This window comes from Pristiophorus japonicus, chromosome 8 (genome assembly GCF_044704955.1).
Source record: "Pristiophorus japonicus isolate sPriJap1 chromosome 8, sPriJap1.hap1, whole genome shotgun sequence".
NCBI classification, from domain to species: domain Eukaryota; kingdom Metazoa; phylum Chordata; class Chondrichthyes; family Pristiophoridae; genus Pristiophorus; species Pristiophorus japonicus.
Window position 1 is genome coordinate 56,983,832 of NC_091984.1, and position 15,746 is coordinate 56,999,577.

At 39.4% G+C, this 15,746-nt stretch overlaps 1 protein-coding gene across 6 annotated transcripts in view; it reads right to left on the reverse strand.

Moving 5' to 3' along the window:
* gpbp1l1 (GC-rich promoter binding protein 1-like 1) overlaps window positions 1–15,746 on the reverse strand; it is a 107,498-nt gene that overhangs the window by 33,092 nt on the left and 58,660 nt on the right. For 5 of the 6 annotated variants that reach the window (XM_070886826.1, XM_070886823.1, XM_070886824.1 and 2 more), the window contains exons 7-8: window positions 10,106–10,293; window positions 5,342–5,485 (exon numbers count right to left, since the gene is read on the reverse strand). In XM_070886826.1, the coding sequence (XP_070742927.1) occupies window positions 5,342–5,485; window positions 10,106–10,293 (332 nt within the window). The remainder of the gene's footprint in view (window positions 1–5,341; window positions 5,486–10,105; window positions 10,294–15,746) is intronic. The other variant, XM_070886827.1, reaches the window with a different exon arrangement.

Sequence of the window (15,746 nt, forward strand, 5' to 3'; positions counted from 1 at the left end):
AGTTCAGTGATAACAAAAGATGTTATGTGATATTTTATTTCAGAGATTTCTGCCAACTGGTCCAATGCATTTTAATAGTAAACCAATTTTGAAAGATTTCTGAAAGATTCTGTAAAATAAGCGGTTGAAATGTATAAAGCTGCATCACAGATAATTAATGACACTAGTAGAGAGAAATAAGGCTTTGATTTCCAGTGGTATATTACCACAGTTACAAGTATATTCAACTGATTTTTTAACAAAATCGAGCACCACATTTCATTTGGTCCTATGTTGACACCTTACAGTTTTATGACTAAAATGTAAGTTTTATCAATTTACATTTATAATAAGAGTTCCATGAATAAACAATACACAAATGAGAAGGCTGACATAAGAACCATTTCATCCAACCTGGTCTGCCATTTTTGTTCGCCATGACAGCTCTTTATCTTTCTAATCTCTATTCCTGCTTTTTATCCATAAATCATCATTACTGGTGAAATATACAGCTTCCTTTTAAATACCCCAAATGACTTTACATCTATGGCTTTTAAGTAGCAGTGATGGGAGAGGTCGGGACATAAGCAAGTGAAGTGGAAAAATATAAATCTTCTCAACAGATCAGATGTGGAGTTGAGAAGCTTAGCTTAGTGTTGAATTAAATAGTGATGTTCCATAGTTGGCCTAACATGGCAACTAGGTAGGCAAGTTAGATAGTATTAGATTATGGACAGTATCAACATCATGTGAGTTTCAGCTTGCTCATATGAACAAGAAAACATCTTCTAATTTGGTGCATCAGTGTCCTTCAACTCCAGCCTCAATGGGCTATCCTCCTGTACCCTATTTCCCACTAGGCAATTGAGAGAAATAGCACCTTTTACATTCTGAAACATTCCAAAGTACTTCACAGCCAATGAAGTACATGTGAAATGTAATCATTGTTACAATGTATGCAAATATGGCAAACAATTTACACAACAAGGTCCACAAATAGGAATGAGGTAAGTTACTAGTGGTTTTAATGGTGTTGGTTGAAGGATAAATATTGGCCATCACATTGGAGGAAATTTTTGAATAGTGCCATGCGTATTTCTACAGAAACTCTCAACAGACCATTCGACTGCGTCCCGTTTCCTATGCCAGACAATTTATATAGTGGCAAATGAAAGTTTTGTCTGTCAAAACATGTAAGTATAGAACCACATAAGAGTTGTAAAATGCAAGTCTGATCCTTTGCTCAGTTTGATCTAAGCGATGGGAAAGCATTCAGCATCGTGCTGCTCTCGCACACCTCCGAGCAGTGAGCTCAAGAGCTGTACTTGCAGAAATCTGAGAACAGCTTGGAATTCTGCTCTCCCGGCCACAAGGAGGCACCAGAGTGGAAGCAAGGGAACAAAAGGATAACAGTCAAAAATACGTTATACAATCCTTGTACATTTCTAATGTAAATGAATGCACATCACATTACTACAAACTTATTTCACAGAAATCACACAATATGACATTAGATGACTATATAACTTATCATATTAATATCGCATATCAGCTAAATGACTAACTTTCACTGAAATTAATTGATGAATGTTCACTGAAATATAGTGTCCATTCCATTCATTTGGTAGGGTTTGTCACAAGTTGTAATCATCTCCATTAAATAATAAAGCAAAAACTATGGCATCATACTTTATATATATTTTTTTTAAATGGCACCTATTCGCGATCTCCACTGTATGCACTGAACATCTAAATGCAGTTAATTGGGACAGATATTTATTTTTATAACACACTGCTCCCAGCTCCCGATTAAGCAACGCCTCAATTTCAAGATTCTCATCCTTGTTTACAAATCCTTCCATGGCCTCACCCCTCCGATGTCTGCCCTCTTGAGCATCCCTGATTATAACTGCTCAGCCAGTGGTGGCTGTGCCTTCAGCTTAAGAAGGGAGAAAGGGATAGGCCGAGTAATTATTAGAAAATTATTGGGAAAAATCCTGAAGGACAGGATAAATCTTCACTTAGAAAGACACGGATTAATCAAGGAAAGTCAGCACGGATTTGTTAAAGGAAGGTCGTGTTGGATGCAGGAAGAATGTTCCCGATGTTGGGGAAGTCCAGAACCAAGGGTCACAGTCGAAGGATAAGGGGTAAGCCATTTTGGACCGAGATGAGGAGAAACTTCTTCACTCAGAATTGTGAACCTGTGGAATTCTATACCACAAAGTTGTTGAGGCTAGTTCGTTAAATATATTCAAAAGGGAGTTAGATGTGGCCCTTATGGCTAAAGGGATCAAAGGGTATGGAGGGAAAGCAGGAATGGGGTATTGAAGTTGCATGATCAGCCAGGATATTGAATGGTGGTGCAGACTCGAAGGGCCGAATGGCCTACTCCTGCACCTATTTTTATGTTTTCTATGTTTTTCAGCTGCCTGGGCCCCAAGCTCGGAAACTCCCTCCCTAAACCTCTCCGCCTCTCTAGCTCTCTTTCCTCCTTTAAGAGGCTCCTTAAACCTCTGACCAAGCTTTTGGTCATCTGCCGTATTTTCTTATGTGGCTCGGTGCCAAATTTATTTGTTTTGTCTTATAACACTCCTGTGAAGCGCCTTGGGATGTTTTACTATGTTAAAGGTGCTATATAAATACAAGTGTTGTTGTTAATTGACATTCTTGAGCAAGTCACAAGCATGATAGGAAAAGGAGCATTTGTGCATGTTATCTACATGGACTTCCAGAAGGCATTTGATAAGGTTCGGCACAAGAGATTATTAGCAAAAATTAAGAGTGCATGGGATTGGAAGGAACCTTGTAACATGGGTTGGTAACTGGTTAGGAGATAGGAGACAGAGTAAGCATAAAGGGTGAATTCCCTAATTGGTTAGATGTGACAAATAATGTTACCAAGGGATTTGTATTAATATCTCAGTTTTTCACCATCTATATTAATAACTTGGATGAAGAAGAGAGTTATATATCCAAGTTTGCAGATGACACGACATTAGGAGGCATAGTCTTGGATCCAAGAACGACAAATCAGAATTCTTTCTTAATGATGACAGACTAGGAGCTGTGGAGGAGCAATGGGATTTAGGCCTCATGTACATAAATCACAGGTCCAAAAGGTAATCTCAAGGCTATTTGGAATATTGTCCTTTATCACATGGGGTTTGGAACATAAAAGTGAGGAAATGATGCTTGACACTTAAGTTATATCAAGCATTAGTCAGGACCCCATCTGGAGAGCTGCATAAAGTTCTGGGCACTGAAGTTAATGAGAAATACAGGCCTTGGAATTATACCAGGGCTTAAAGGTTAAATTATGATGACATGTGACATAAACTTGGCTTGTATTTCCTTGAGTTTAGACAGTCGAGGAGTGATCTAATTGAGGTATTTAAAATGAATAAGGATTTGATAGGGTAGATAGAGAAGCTATTTCCTCTGATTCAGAAGGAATCCAGAACAAGAGGGCATAATCTTAAAATCTGTGCTAGCCTATTTAGGAGCAAAATCAGGAAGCACTTTTTCCACAGAGTAAAGGAAATCTGGAACTCACTGGAATGCTGGGTCAATTGAGATTTTCAAGATGATAGATTTATGTTAGGCAAGGGTGTCAAGGGATATGGAACAACAGCTTGTAAATGGAGTTGAGGTGTAGATCAGACATGATCTAACTGAATGGCAGAACAGGGTTCAAGAGGCTGAATGGCTATACTCCTGTTCCTATGTTCCCTGAATATGAAGATGTTGACAGAGAGCAAAATATAGTATAGCAGCATCTTAAAACACAATAGTTTTTAGACGAGCACTTCATCTTTCATAATTTGCACTGAAAGCAACATCAAAACAAGGTCCCAATGTTTCACATTATGGACAAAACTATGCTCTTATGAAAGGGAAATCATGTTTGACAAATTTGCTGGAGTTCTTTGAGGATGTAACGATCAGGGTGGATAAGGGGGAACAAGTGGATGTGGTGTCTTTGGATTTCCAGAAGGCATTCGATAATGTGTCACATAAAAGGTTACTGCACAAAATAAAAGCTCACGGGGTTGGGAGTAATATATTAGCATGGATAGCAGATTGACTAACGAACAGAAAACAGAGAGTTGGGATAAATGGGTCATTTTCTGGCACACAGTAACTAGTGGGGTACCACAGGGATCAGTGCTGGGTCCTCAACTATTTACAATCTATATTAATGATTTGGATGAAGGGACCGAATGTAATGTAGCCAAGTTTGCTGATGATACAAAGATGGGTGGGAAAGCAAGTTGTGAGGTGGACACAAAAAATCTGCAAAGGGATATCGACAGCCTAAGTGAGTGGGCAAACATTTGGCAGATGGGGTATAATGTCGGAAAGTGAGCAATTATACACTTTGGCAGGAAAAATAAAAAAGCAAATTATTTAAATGGAGAAAAATTACAAAATGCTGCAGTACAGACAGAGACCTGAGGTTCCTTGTGCATGAAATACAAAAAGTTAGTATGCAGGTACAGCAAGTAATCAGGAAGGCAAATGGAATGTTGACCTTCATTGCAAAGGGGATGGAGTATAAAAGCAGGGAGGTCCTGCTACAACTGTACAGGTATTGGTGAGACCACACCTCGAGTACTGCATACAGTTTTGGTCTCCTTATTTAAGGAGGGATATACTTGCATTGGAGGCAGTTCAGAGAAAAGGCTCACTAGGTTGATTCCTGAGATGAATGAGTTGAGTTATGAAGAAAGAGTGAGCAGGTTGGGCCTATACACATTGGAGTTGAGAAGAATGAGAGGCAATCTTATCAAAATATACAAGATACTGAGGGGGTTCGACAAGGTGGATGTAGAGAGGATATTTCCACTTGTAGGGGAAACTAGAACTAGGAGGCATAGTCTCAGAATAAGGGGCCACCCATTTAAAACTGAGATGAGAAGGAATTTCTTCTGAGAGGATTGTAAATCTGTGGAATTCTCTGCCCGAGAAAGCTGTCGAGGCTGGTCATGGAATATATTTAAGGCGGAGATGGACAGATCTTTGAGCGATAAGGGAATAAAGGGTTGAGGAGCAGACAGGGAAGTGGAGCTGAGCCCAAGATCAGATCAGCCCCATGATCTTATTAAATGGCAGAGCAGGCTCGAGGGGCCAAATGGCCAACTCCTGCTCCGATTTCTTATGTTATGTTAAAAAAAGTGTACTACAAACAAAAAAATAAGTATGGGCTATAGATCACTGCTGCATATTGAAGTGTTTTGGGATCTCATGCAGATTGGCAGTTCCAAAGTAATGTTCAGATCAGATTTCAATTATGTCATGAAGGAGATAAATGGTAATACCAGACAGTACCAATTAAAAATCAGTTGCATTATGATCATACCTCTTTTGGAGAGATGTGACAAGAACTACTAATAAACTGTACTGACGGTTTGATCATCGCAATAGGACTTGTAAATGCTGAGTCTTGGCCAGAATAAAGTAAGCCAGGTTTGTTCTCCCTTCCAGTAGATTTCCATGGACCTGGCTACATTTGAAAACATATGGGAAGAAAAAAATATGCTATTAATTTTTTTTTGAGCACAAAATTACTTAAACTTTGAGGTCTTCAAGGAGTCTGTCAGGATCAGCAAGATCTTTTAAGAACCATGAGTGAACTGATGGGCTACAAAAGTGTGTTCGTGGATCCATTTGGGTGTGGTGCGTTTTACTGTCTATCCTTAATACAGACACACAGAACCTGTAGTATTTATGCACCATTTTTGTTTATTCATAGTGTACTGCAAAAAAATATTCAAATCGGATTCTCCGTAAAATATTCTGCATTCTAGCCACTACAATGGTTTAACGTTGCAGGAAAGGTGAAAATATGTTGCGAAACTTTAGCATTTATTTGTTGATCGGTCTCTGGCAGTCCATTTGGGTCTGCAGCACTGAATATCTGCTTTCCAACAGAGGGGAGGCAGAGGATAAAAACTAGATTTTGCTTCTCTTTTGCACTTTCACTCAGATTTAAAACCTAGAAATTACCATTGATATTACTGTACAACACATGAGTATAACATTCTTTTGTCCGATATTTCAAGGAAACAGTTAGTTTCTTGAAAATAAACAAGATAACAACCCAGCTAAAACAACAGTTCAGAGGAATGCCATACAAGTGCATTAAGCATTCATCCCATAAGATTACAAATGGTATTTCTGGCAGCAGATGGCATATAACTAGAAACTACATTCAAATGAGAGGAAAAGGGTAGAACTGATGTTAAAACAGCAGAAGCTTTACAAATACAAAATCAAACTGAAACTTAAAAAGATGCATGAAAAAAATCAGGCCTCTTCCAAAACAAAACCATGAGCAATATAGAAAATGAAGTGAGGATATGAAAAGGAAAAAAAGGGCTAAAAAGGGAATGTGAAAAAAGAATAGATAAAAATAAAAAGGAAACGGTAAGGGATTTGACAAGTATGTGAACAGTAGTTAAAGATAGCGTAGGACTGCTCAGAGATGAATCTCATTGCAGATGATAGAAAGTATAGTGGAGGCATGGTGGAGATATTAAATAAGTGTTTTATCTGTGTTTACAAATCATGGTGCAACAGTAGCGGGGGGGAACGGACCTGTGAGGAGGTAACTGTAGGAAAGGAATTGGTTCTGAAAAAAATATCAGAACTCATTGGATAAACCATCAGGTCCTGATGGCATGCATCACAGGCTCTGAACATTATTTTCCAATCTTTTTCGATGTATAAACTGTGCTGGGTAACTGGATGATAACAAATATCACATTGTTCAATAAAGGAGCGAAAAATAAACTAAGTACCTATAGACACGTTAGTCTACAAGTCAGTTGTGGACAAACTCTTCAAATCCAGAATTCAAAATCAAATTAATTAGTATCTAGAAATTAAGATAATAAATCACAGCTAGTGGGGATTTAATAAAGGCAAGTAATGTTTGACAGAATTGCTTTTGAAGAAATAACTGATTGTGTAAATAAAAGGAATGCAGTAGTTGTAGTGTATATAAATTTTCATGATGGCATTCAGATATATGGTACAAGAGGAAATGTAGCAGCATTACATAGAATCTACAGCACAGAAATGGGCATTTGGCCCAATTGTCGATGCCAATATTTATTATCGACACAAGACTCCTCCCTTCTAATTAGCTCTTTCCATCATGCCCCTTAAATGCATCAGTGCTATCTGCTTCAATCACTCGTGTAACAGCGAGGTCCACATTCTCTGTGTAAAGAAATTTCTCCTCAATTCTTGATTGGATCTGTTCGTGGATATAGTATATTAATGCCCCCTTATTCTGGACTCACCCACATGGAAACAGTTCCTGCACTTCCACCCTATCAAACTCCTTCATAATTTTAAAGACCTCTATCAGGTTTTCGCTGATCGAAAGAGCCGAGCCGGCTTAATCTTTCCTGATAGTTGTATCTTCTCAATTCTGATAACATCCTTGTATATCTTTTCTGCACTTATGTGCTTCAGTGCTTCAATAGCCTTTTTGTAGTATGAAGACCAGAACTGCAAAGTCCTTCAAGTGTGATCCAACCAAGGTTTAAACATGACCTTTCAGCTTTTGTACTCTATTCCTCCCAGTACTTTGTTTGCAATCTTCATGGCATTACCAACTTGTATAACTACTTTGTGATTTATGTATCTGTATTCCCAGATCTTTGTTCCTCTACCCCATTTAGTAAGTAGTAAATAGCCTCCGGATTCCTCCTACCAAAATTAACCATCTCACACTTCGCGATGTTGAATTTCATTTACCCGTACACTCTGCAAGTCTGTTTATATCTTCTTGTATCTTACTGCAGTCCTTTAGATTAACTATATCTCCCCCATTTGGTTATCATCTGAAAATTTCAAATTCATACCTCCAATTTCTGAGCCCAAATCATTTACGTATGTGGTGAACAGTGGTTCCAGCAGAGATTCCTGCAGGAAACCACTTCTTGCTTTCTTCCCATCTAAGAAACTTCACTTAACTCTTACCCTCCGTTTTTCATTTTGTATCCATCTTGCAATCCACCCTGCTATCTAGCCCCGGACTCCACTTGCCCTGACCTTTGTCTCAAGTCACTTATGTGGCACCTTATCGAAGTCCATGTATACCACATTCACTGTATTGCCCTTGTCTATTCTATTATTTTTTTCCAAAGGATTCAATAAGGTAGGTCCCTCTTAAAAATCCAGGCTCACTTTTTAAAAAATTATATTCTCAGTCATTAACTGTTTTGTTAATCTAATTAAAAATAAATAATTCTCAGGATGTGAGCATTTATTGCCCATCCCTAGCTGCCCTGCGAAGGTGGTGTTGAGCTTGCTTCTTGAACAACAGTCCAGTTGTATTCTTGATACAACCAAGAGGCTTGCTCGACCACCCCAGGAGAGTCAACATGTTGGTGTGGGACTCGAGTCACATATAGACCAGACCGGGTGAGGTTGCCCGGTTTCCTTCCCGAAAGAACTATAGTGAACCAGTTGGGTTTTTACCAGTTTGCCTGACATCTAATTTGAGGGAAATGCTCAAGGGGTACTATCAATGTTCATTCAAAGAAAGCAGAGGCCTCAGTAATCAGAATGGGCCCCTCGGGATGCCAACTGCAGTGGAAATCAAGAAGAAACAGGGCAGAGAAGAATTTACATTGAAACAAATTTTCTCTCAGAATGCAATCAAGGATGTGTTGCAGAACAGTGTATAATATGTTAACAGATTGGTTTAGATAAAGAGCATCATGGGATAATTAGCATAGAGGAAGTGTAGAAGCCACAGGCATATATGAGGGGTGATTCGGCAGAAGGTTTAGTCGGAAATTAGTAGAACAGCTAAATACAGAAGTCAGTATTAATATCTGTGTATTATGATTTGTGCGTGATACAGGCCAACACATGATTTAGATTATGCCGGTACAATTCTGCAAGCTGAATCAATACATTATTTGTTATAAAGTTTAACGCAAGTCAACAACTTGTATTTACATAGTGCCTTTAATGTAGTAAATCGTCACAGGAGCATTATCAAACAAAATTTGACACTGAGCTTGTTCAAAGAGGTAGGTTTGAAGGAGCTTCTTAAAAGGAGAGAGGTGCAGAGAAGCAGAGGTTGAGGGTGGGAATTTCAGAGCTTAGGGCCTAGGCAACTTAAGGCACAGTCAACAATGGTGGAGCAATTAAAATTTAAGAAGCATTTAAAGGATCTATGTAAAGAATTATGGCTTAATTAGGAGATATGTCTGAACTAGATTACTATCCTGGAAAAAGAGAGTCATGTTTACAGTCATGCAAGTCTATCTTATCTTCTGCTGATAAAAAATGGAAGATATTCACTTTCCAGTAAGTATGAAGTATGTGTGGTGCAACACTGTCACCTACTGGTGTAGTAGCGTCCAACACAAAAGGATCACATGGCAGTAGTCTAAGCATTAATAGGTCCAAAGCAAGTCACCTGAAATTGCTTAGGAATTGTCCATCAGAGGTATAGACACCAATGAGGTTTAGAACAAGTAGAGACTCAGGACTGCAAACTGCCTGGGGAGGTGTAAGCTCATACCTCTCCGATAGGAATTCTACTCTGTGCATTGCTTGTACTTACGACTCCAGTGTGCTGTCTTTAACTAATAAACATGTCAGAATGGCCTCCTTCTGTGCCGTAAATTTTTATGATTTCGGTATTTGACATTCATTCAGTTACAATCAGAACATGTACATTTAATTGCAAGAAAAATTCATGTCTAGTATTTGTCCCAGTGATAAATTGCAATTTGTTATATATTATAAACAAAACCCCGTGTAAATATTATTGCGGAGGTTTTTCCATAATGACTGAAACAGTCTTCTAGAATAGGTTTGCATCAGTTGAAAATACAATGCCGGGTTGCAATATTTAAACAAAACAAGAGACAATTGAAGCTTCTCTTAACATTCAGAAAAGTTGCTCAAATCCCAAGATGAAATCAAATCAAATTCAGAAGTCACAAGAAACTGAGAATTTAAATTCACTAAATACCCATATCATCTAATTTCTGAGTTATGTTGTTTTATTTCATGATAGCATTTATTTACACCTCACACAATAAGCATGCTATGAAAACTTAGTAAAAAATTCAAACAAGCGTTGCTATACCTTTGTGGGAGGAGCTGCAGGTTTGGGCATTAGATTTTTGTAAACACTTGGGCTTGCAGTGTTTTTGTTGCTGTTTGCAAGGTGGTTTCCTGAGGAAGAAAAGCTAGTTGAGAATATTGGTTCCTCTTTCAAAACTTTTTTGATGACCAGCATCTTGGAAACCGGCTGCTTGGCACTTGGAGGGTTTTCTGGGTTTAGAAGGATAAAAAGTTTTGATAAATGGTTTAATCTTTCCAAATGCTCCTCAACTGTAAAATGGAAACAGTTGATATAATCAATACCACATTTCTATGCTCCAGTGTAAAATCAGCAGTTCTCTTCAATTGGTGGACATTTACTGTGGTTCACACTGCCAAATGCACAGTAGTGTTCCAAGCTCCAGCAAAGCTGAAGTGCAACTAGTTAATCTGCCTGAAGCAATATTATTCAAAGCACTTCACTCATACTGGCGGATATAACGAGATAATAGTTCATTACCATCTCAGAAACCCAAACAGGGTTTTGAGCACAGTTCTAAGATAACGGTTTCAAATCCAAAGGAAAATCAGTGTCAATTCAATTTCCCTCTTCAATCCAGATTGGATTTAAACTCAGGGGTCATTATGAATTGAAATTCAAAACACAGCGTGTTTTGATCTTTTTTATTATTTTGTTGCAGAAGTTCAAAGATTTGGAATCATCTTCTCCAGCAAGTGCCCAAGAGTAACTTAACTTATGTATTACATTCTCAAACTGAAGCAGTGAGCCTTTAAAACCATAAAAATGAACTAATTCATAGACGTAATGATTTGCATTAGGTTGCATAAAGTGAAAAGAGCAGTTTTGTTGAATACCTTCATGAGTAATTAAAACCCACTTATAATTTTGTCCTGTTAACTGTATAATGTCATACTATCATGCTTTCCTTGAGCCACGAGAGTCACAATCTTCTGTCACAGACTTCTCCAACAGGAACTGATCCTGTCAAGTTTGTCAACTCTGTTTAGCTCTTCATTCCTCTCCTAAGAGACTGCTCTGCTGATGTAGAAGTGCGCAGATTGAGTGGGAATAGGCAAAACCCATCTCCTGAGGGCAGATAAGTTCAAGAACCAATGCCTGGTTCAAATCAGGTTTTATAAAGACATCCAGCATACAGATACTGGACACAACAGGCTGCTCAAGCCTAACTTTGAATTCTTCCAATAACTTAATGGTTACTGAGCCACAGTGACGAGATGGTAAATTCCCTGTCTATGTTCAGGTATCTGGTTTTAGCTAGGGTGAGATGCGACTATTGGCTACGATTGGGGAGAAAGGAAGTGACTTCCCACTCCTAAACAATATCCCCTGTTAGAAAGGGCTATTCATGCAGGTGTTAGGTGAAGACAAGCTGAACTTGGCTGCAATCATCTCCAGAGATGAAACAAAAAACTCTTGTTGCAATATTTCAGCTCATTGCTTATATCAAATGCCCTCCTCAACTTCAGAAGGTGGTCAAATAAACAGTTCACTCAACCATGGCGTTGGCTATAAACTGTCAAACATTTATTAAATTGTAAATGGATAAGTGATTAAAAACAATGATAGTGTAGATTCGCTGATTATTACCCTTTGCATGACAGTTTTCTTCTGACTGGCCACAAAGTTTCTCGTTGGCCGATTTATCTCTCAGTAATGACTTCAGTAAGACTACCCAACTTCTACAAGTTAGGCTCAGAAATATTTGTCACAGAAAAAATGACGAGTCCAAAATAAATTTAAATATATATGTGTTAAACATATATAGAAGCAAACTTAAATGCTGCTATTTAAATTGATTGGCCTGACCTCTATCACATGCACCTGATTAGACAAAACATCTACAATCGACATCAAAACAAACTGGGCCAACTTTTGAGTGTACACTTGACCTTTAGCCCCATACAAGAAATGACAAAGAAAAACACTATCATAATACATCATAGACAAAAATGCTTCATTTTTTTCCCCACTGCATGCGATTTGCCTTAATCACACAAATGGCTAGATTTTCGGGTGCTCTGCGACCAGGTTTTCGCCGCGTTTTGACCCGGTCGATAAGCCCGGCCGTGATCCTCGGTTCCTTGTTTGCAGCGGCGCTTGGAAACACCACTGGAGAGAACTGCGCGGGGGTGGAACAACTCAGATTGCATTACCGTCCGAGTTTCAGCACTCACCCGACCCATACGCTGCACCCCGAAGACCGACAGGTAAAACCTAGTGGTACAGCCCTGCCCGCAGCGGTAAGTTAGAAAACCTGAAAAAAGGCAAGTTAAAGTTTTTATCTTTTTGCAGCGATTTGTTAGGTAAGGGTCTTGGTAATGTTTTTTGGCATGTTTTTTGGGGGGAAAAAATCCCCTCCCCCCACCCACTCTCAAGGCCTCTCGAGCAGCACTTTCGGCCCCACACTAAAGTTGGCGAGGATCGCGTTTTTGCGCCACGAATAATTATGCAATACCTCCCTTTGCGATGCACATACCCCAAAGACCGAAAATTAATCCTTAAATTAGTAACACAGCGAAAACGGTAATTTTCACATATCGCTTAAGTTTTCTTCCAAAAACGGAGAAACTCGAAAATCCAGCCCATTATTCCTAATAACTTTTGGAGCAATAAATGGAGTGTTTGAGCTTAATTATCCAATACTGCCATTGTTCTCCAACTTGTAGTCTTTGACACTATACTAGAAGAGGTAGGTGACTTCCCTTTTAAATTACTGATCGCAGTCAAGACAGTAGCCTCTTTTTTCTTCTTCGGCAGTCCCTCGTATCGAGGATTTTATTCCAGGCCAAAAAGTGATGAGTTCAGTTTCAATGAAGGACCTAATATTCCAGGTCCCGAACTACATGTTGAAGGGTGGAAGATGCTAGTACGTGGATTTTTTTTAGTGTAGTGGTTGTTGCACGCCAGCCTTCACACGGGCTTGATATAGCTAAGTCTTGGTCCAGTGCCAAGGATTAACCAGGACGACTGGAGATCAGCTCGGCTGCACGTACCTAGTGCACACACATATTGCAGTATGGGCTGGCCCGTTCTGCCCCTGGGCCCTTGCCTCTTCTTGGCCTTGAACTCATGCCTCTCCTGGGCCAAGATCATGTCGCTCCTGCTGTACCTGCCCACACTCCAATCACCGACCTGGATTATGGTGGTATCAACAGGTTAAGTGAGTAGGCAAACATTTGGCAGATGGAGTACAATGTGGGAAAGTGTGAGGTTATCCACTCTGGCAGGAAAAATAAAAAAGCAAATTATTTTTTAAATGGAGAGATATTACAAAATGCTGCTGTACATAGGGACCTGGGGGTCCCTGTGCATGAAACACAAAAAGTTAGTATGCAGGTACAGCAAGTAATCAGCAAGGCAAATGCAATGTTGGCCTTTATTGCAAAGGGGATGGAGTATAAAAGCAGAGAAGTCCTGCAACAACTGTACAGGGTATTGGTGAGACCACACCTAGAGTACAGCATACAGTTTTGGTCAGGGTAGCCTTGAGGAAGAGTTCATAGAGTGCATAAGGGACGGGTTCCTTAAGCAGTATGTAACGGCAGCAACCAGGAAGCAGGCTATCTTAGATCGGGTCCTGTGCAATGAGACAGAATTAATAAACAATCTCTTAGTAATTGAGCCCCTTGGAATGAGTGATCATAGCATGGTTGAATTTCAAATTCAGATGGAGGACGAGAAAGTTGGATCTCAAACCAGCATACTAAGTTGAAATAAAGGAGATTACAAAGGTATGAGGGCAGAATTGGCTAAAGTGGACTGGGAAAATAGATTAAAGTATAGGACGGTTGATGAACAGTGGCGTATATTTAAGGAGATATTTCGTAACTCTCAAGAAAAATATATTCCAGCGAGGAGGAAAGGGTGTAAGAGAAAAGATAGCCACCTGTGGCTAACTAAACAAATAAAGAACGGTATCCAATTAAAAACAAGGGCATACAAAGTGGCCAAAACTACTCGGAGGACAGAAGATTGGGAAGCTTTTAAAAGCCAGAAAAGAATGACTAAAAAAAAAATGATTAAGGAAGGGAAGATAAAACTATGAAAGCGAACTAGCACGAAATATAAAAACAGATAGCAAGAGTTCCTACAGGTATATAAAAAGGAAAAGAGTGGCTAAAGTAAATGTTGGTCCCCGAGAGGACGAAACCAGCAAATTAGTGATGGGGAACATGGAGATGGCAGAAACTCTGAACAAATATTTTGTATTAGTCTTTATGGTAGAGGACACTAAAAATATCCCAACAGTGAATAGTCAAGGGGCTATTTGGGGGGAGGGGGGCGGTGGGAGGAACTTACCACAATCACAATCACTAAGAAGGTGGTACGCAGTAGGTTAATGGGACTAAAGGTGGATAAATCCCCTGGACCTGATGGCTTGCATCCTGGGGTCTTAAGAGAAGTAGCAGCAGGGATAGTGGATGCATTGGTTGTAATTTACCAAAATTCCCTGGATTCTGGGGAGGTCCCAGCAGATTGAAAAACTGCAAATGTAACGCTTCTATTTAAAAAAAGGAGGCAGATAAAAGCAGGAAATTATAGACCAGTTAGCTTAACATCCGTGGTTGGGAAAATGTTGGGAGTCCATTATTAAAGAAGCAGTAGCAGGACATTTAGAAAAGCATAATTCAGTCAGGCAGAGTCAGCATGGATTTATGAAGGGGAAGTCATGTTTGACAAATTTGCTGGAATTCTTTGAAGATATAACATACAGGGTGGATAAAGAGGAACCAGTGGATGTTGTGTATTTGGACTTTCAGAAGGCATTTGACAAGGTGCCACATAAAAGGTTACTGCACAAGATAAAAGTTCATGGGTTTGGGGGTAACATATTAAGCATGGATAGAGAATTGGCTAATTAACAGAAAACAGAGCGTCAGGATAAATGGTTCATTCTCGGCTTGGCAATCAGTAACTAGTGAGGTGCCGCAGGGATCAGTGCTGGGACCCCAACTGTTAACAATCTATATTAATGACTTAGATGAAGGGACCGTTTGTAGTGTAGCCAAGTTTGTTGACGATACAAAGATGGGAAGAAAAGCAATGTGTGAGGAGGACACACAAAATCTGCAAAAGGACAGATAGGCAAAGTGAGTGGGCAAAAATTTGGCAGATGGAGTATAATGTTGGAAACTTTGGTAGAAAAAAATCAAAGAGCATGTTATTATTTAAATGGAGAAAAATTGCATAGTGCTGCAGTACAACGGGACCTGGGGGTCTTGGTGCATGAAACACAAAAGGTTCGTATGCAGGTACAGGAAGGCTAATGGAATCTTGGCCTTTATTGCAAAGGGGATGGAATATAAAAGCAGGGAAGTCTTGCCAGATTTATACAGGGTACTGGTGAGGCCACACTTGGAATACTGTGTACAGTTTTGGTTTCCATTTTTAAGAAAAGATATACTTGCTTTGGAAGTTCAGAGAAGGTTCACTAGGTTGGTTCTGGAGATGAGGGGGTTGACTTATGAGGAAAGGTTGAGTTGGTTGGGCCTCGACTCATTGGAATTCAGAAGAATGAGAGGTGATCTTATCAAAACGTATACAATTATGAGGGGCTTGACAAGGTGAATGCAGAGAGGATGTTTCCACTGATGGGGGAGACTGGAACTAGGGGACATAATCTTGGAAAATGGCCACCCAT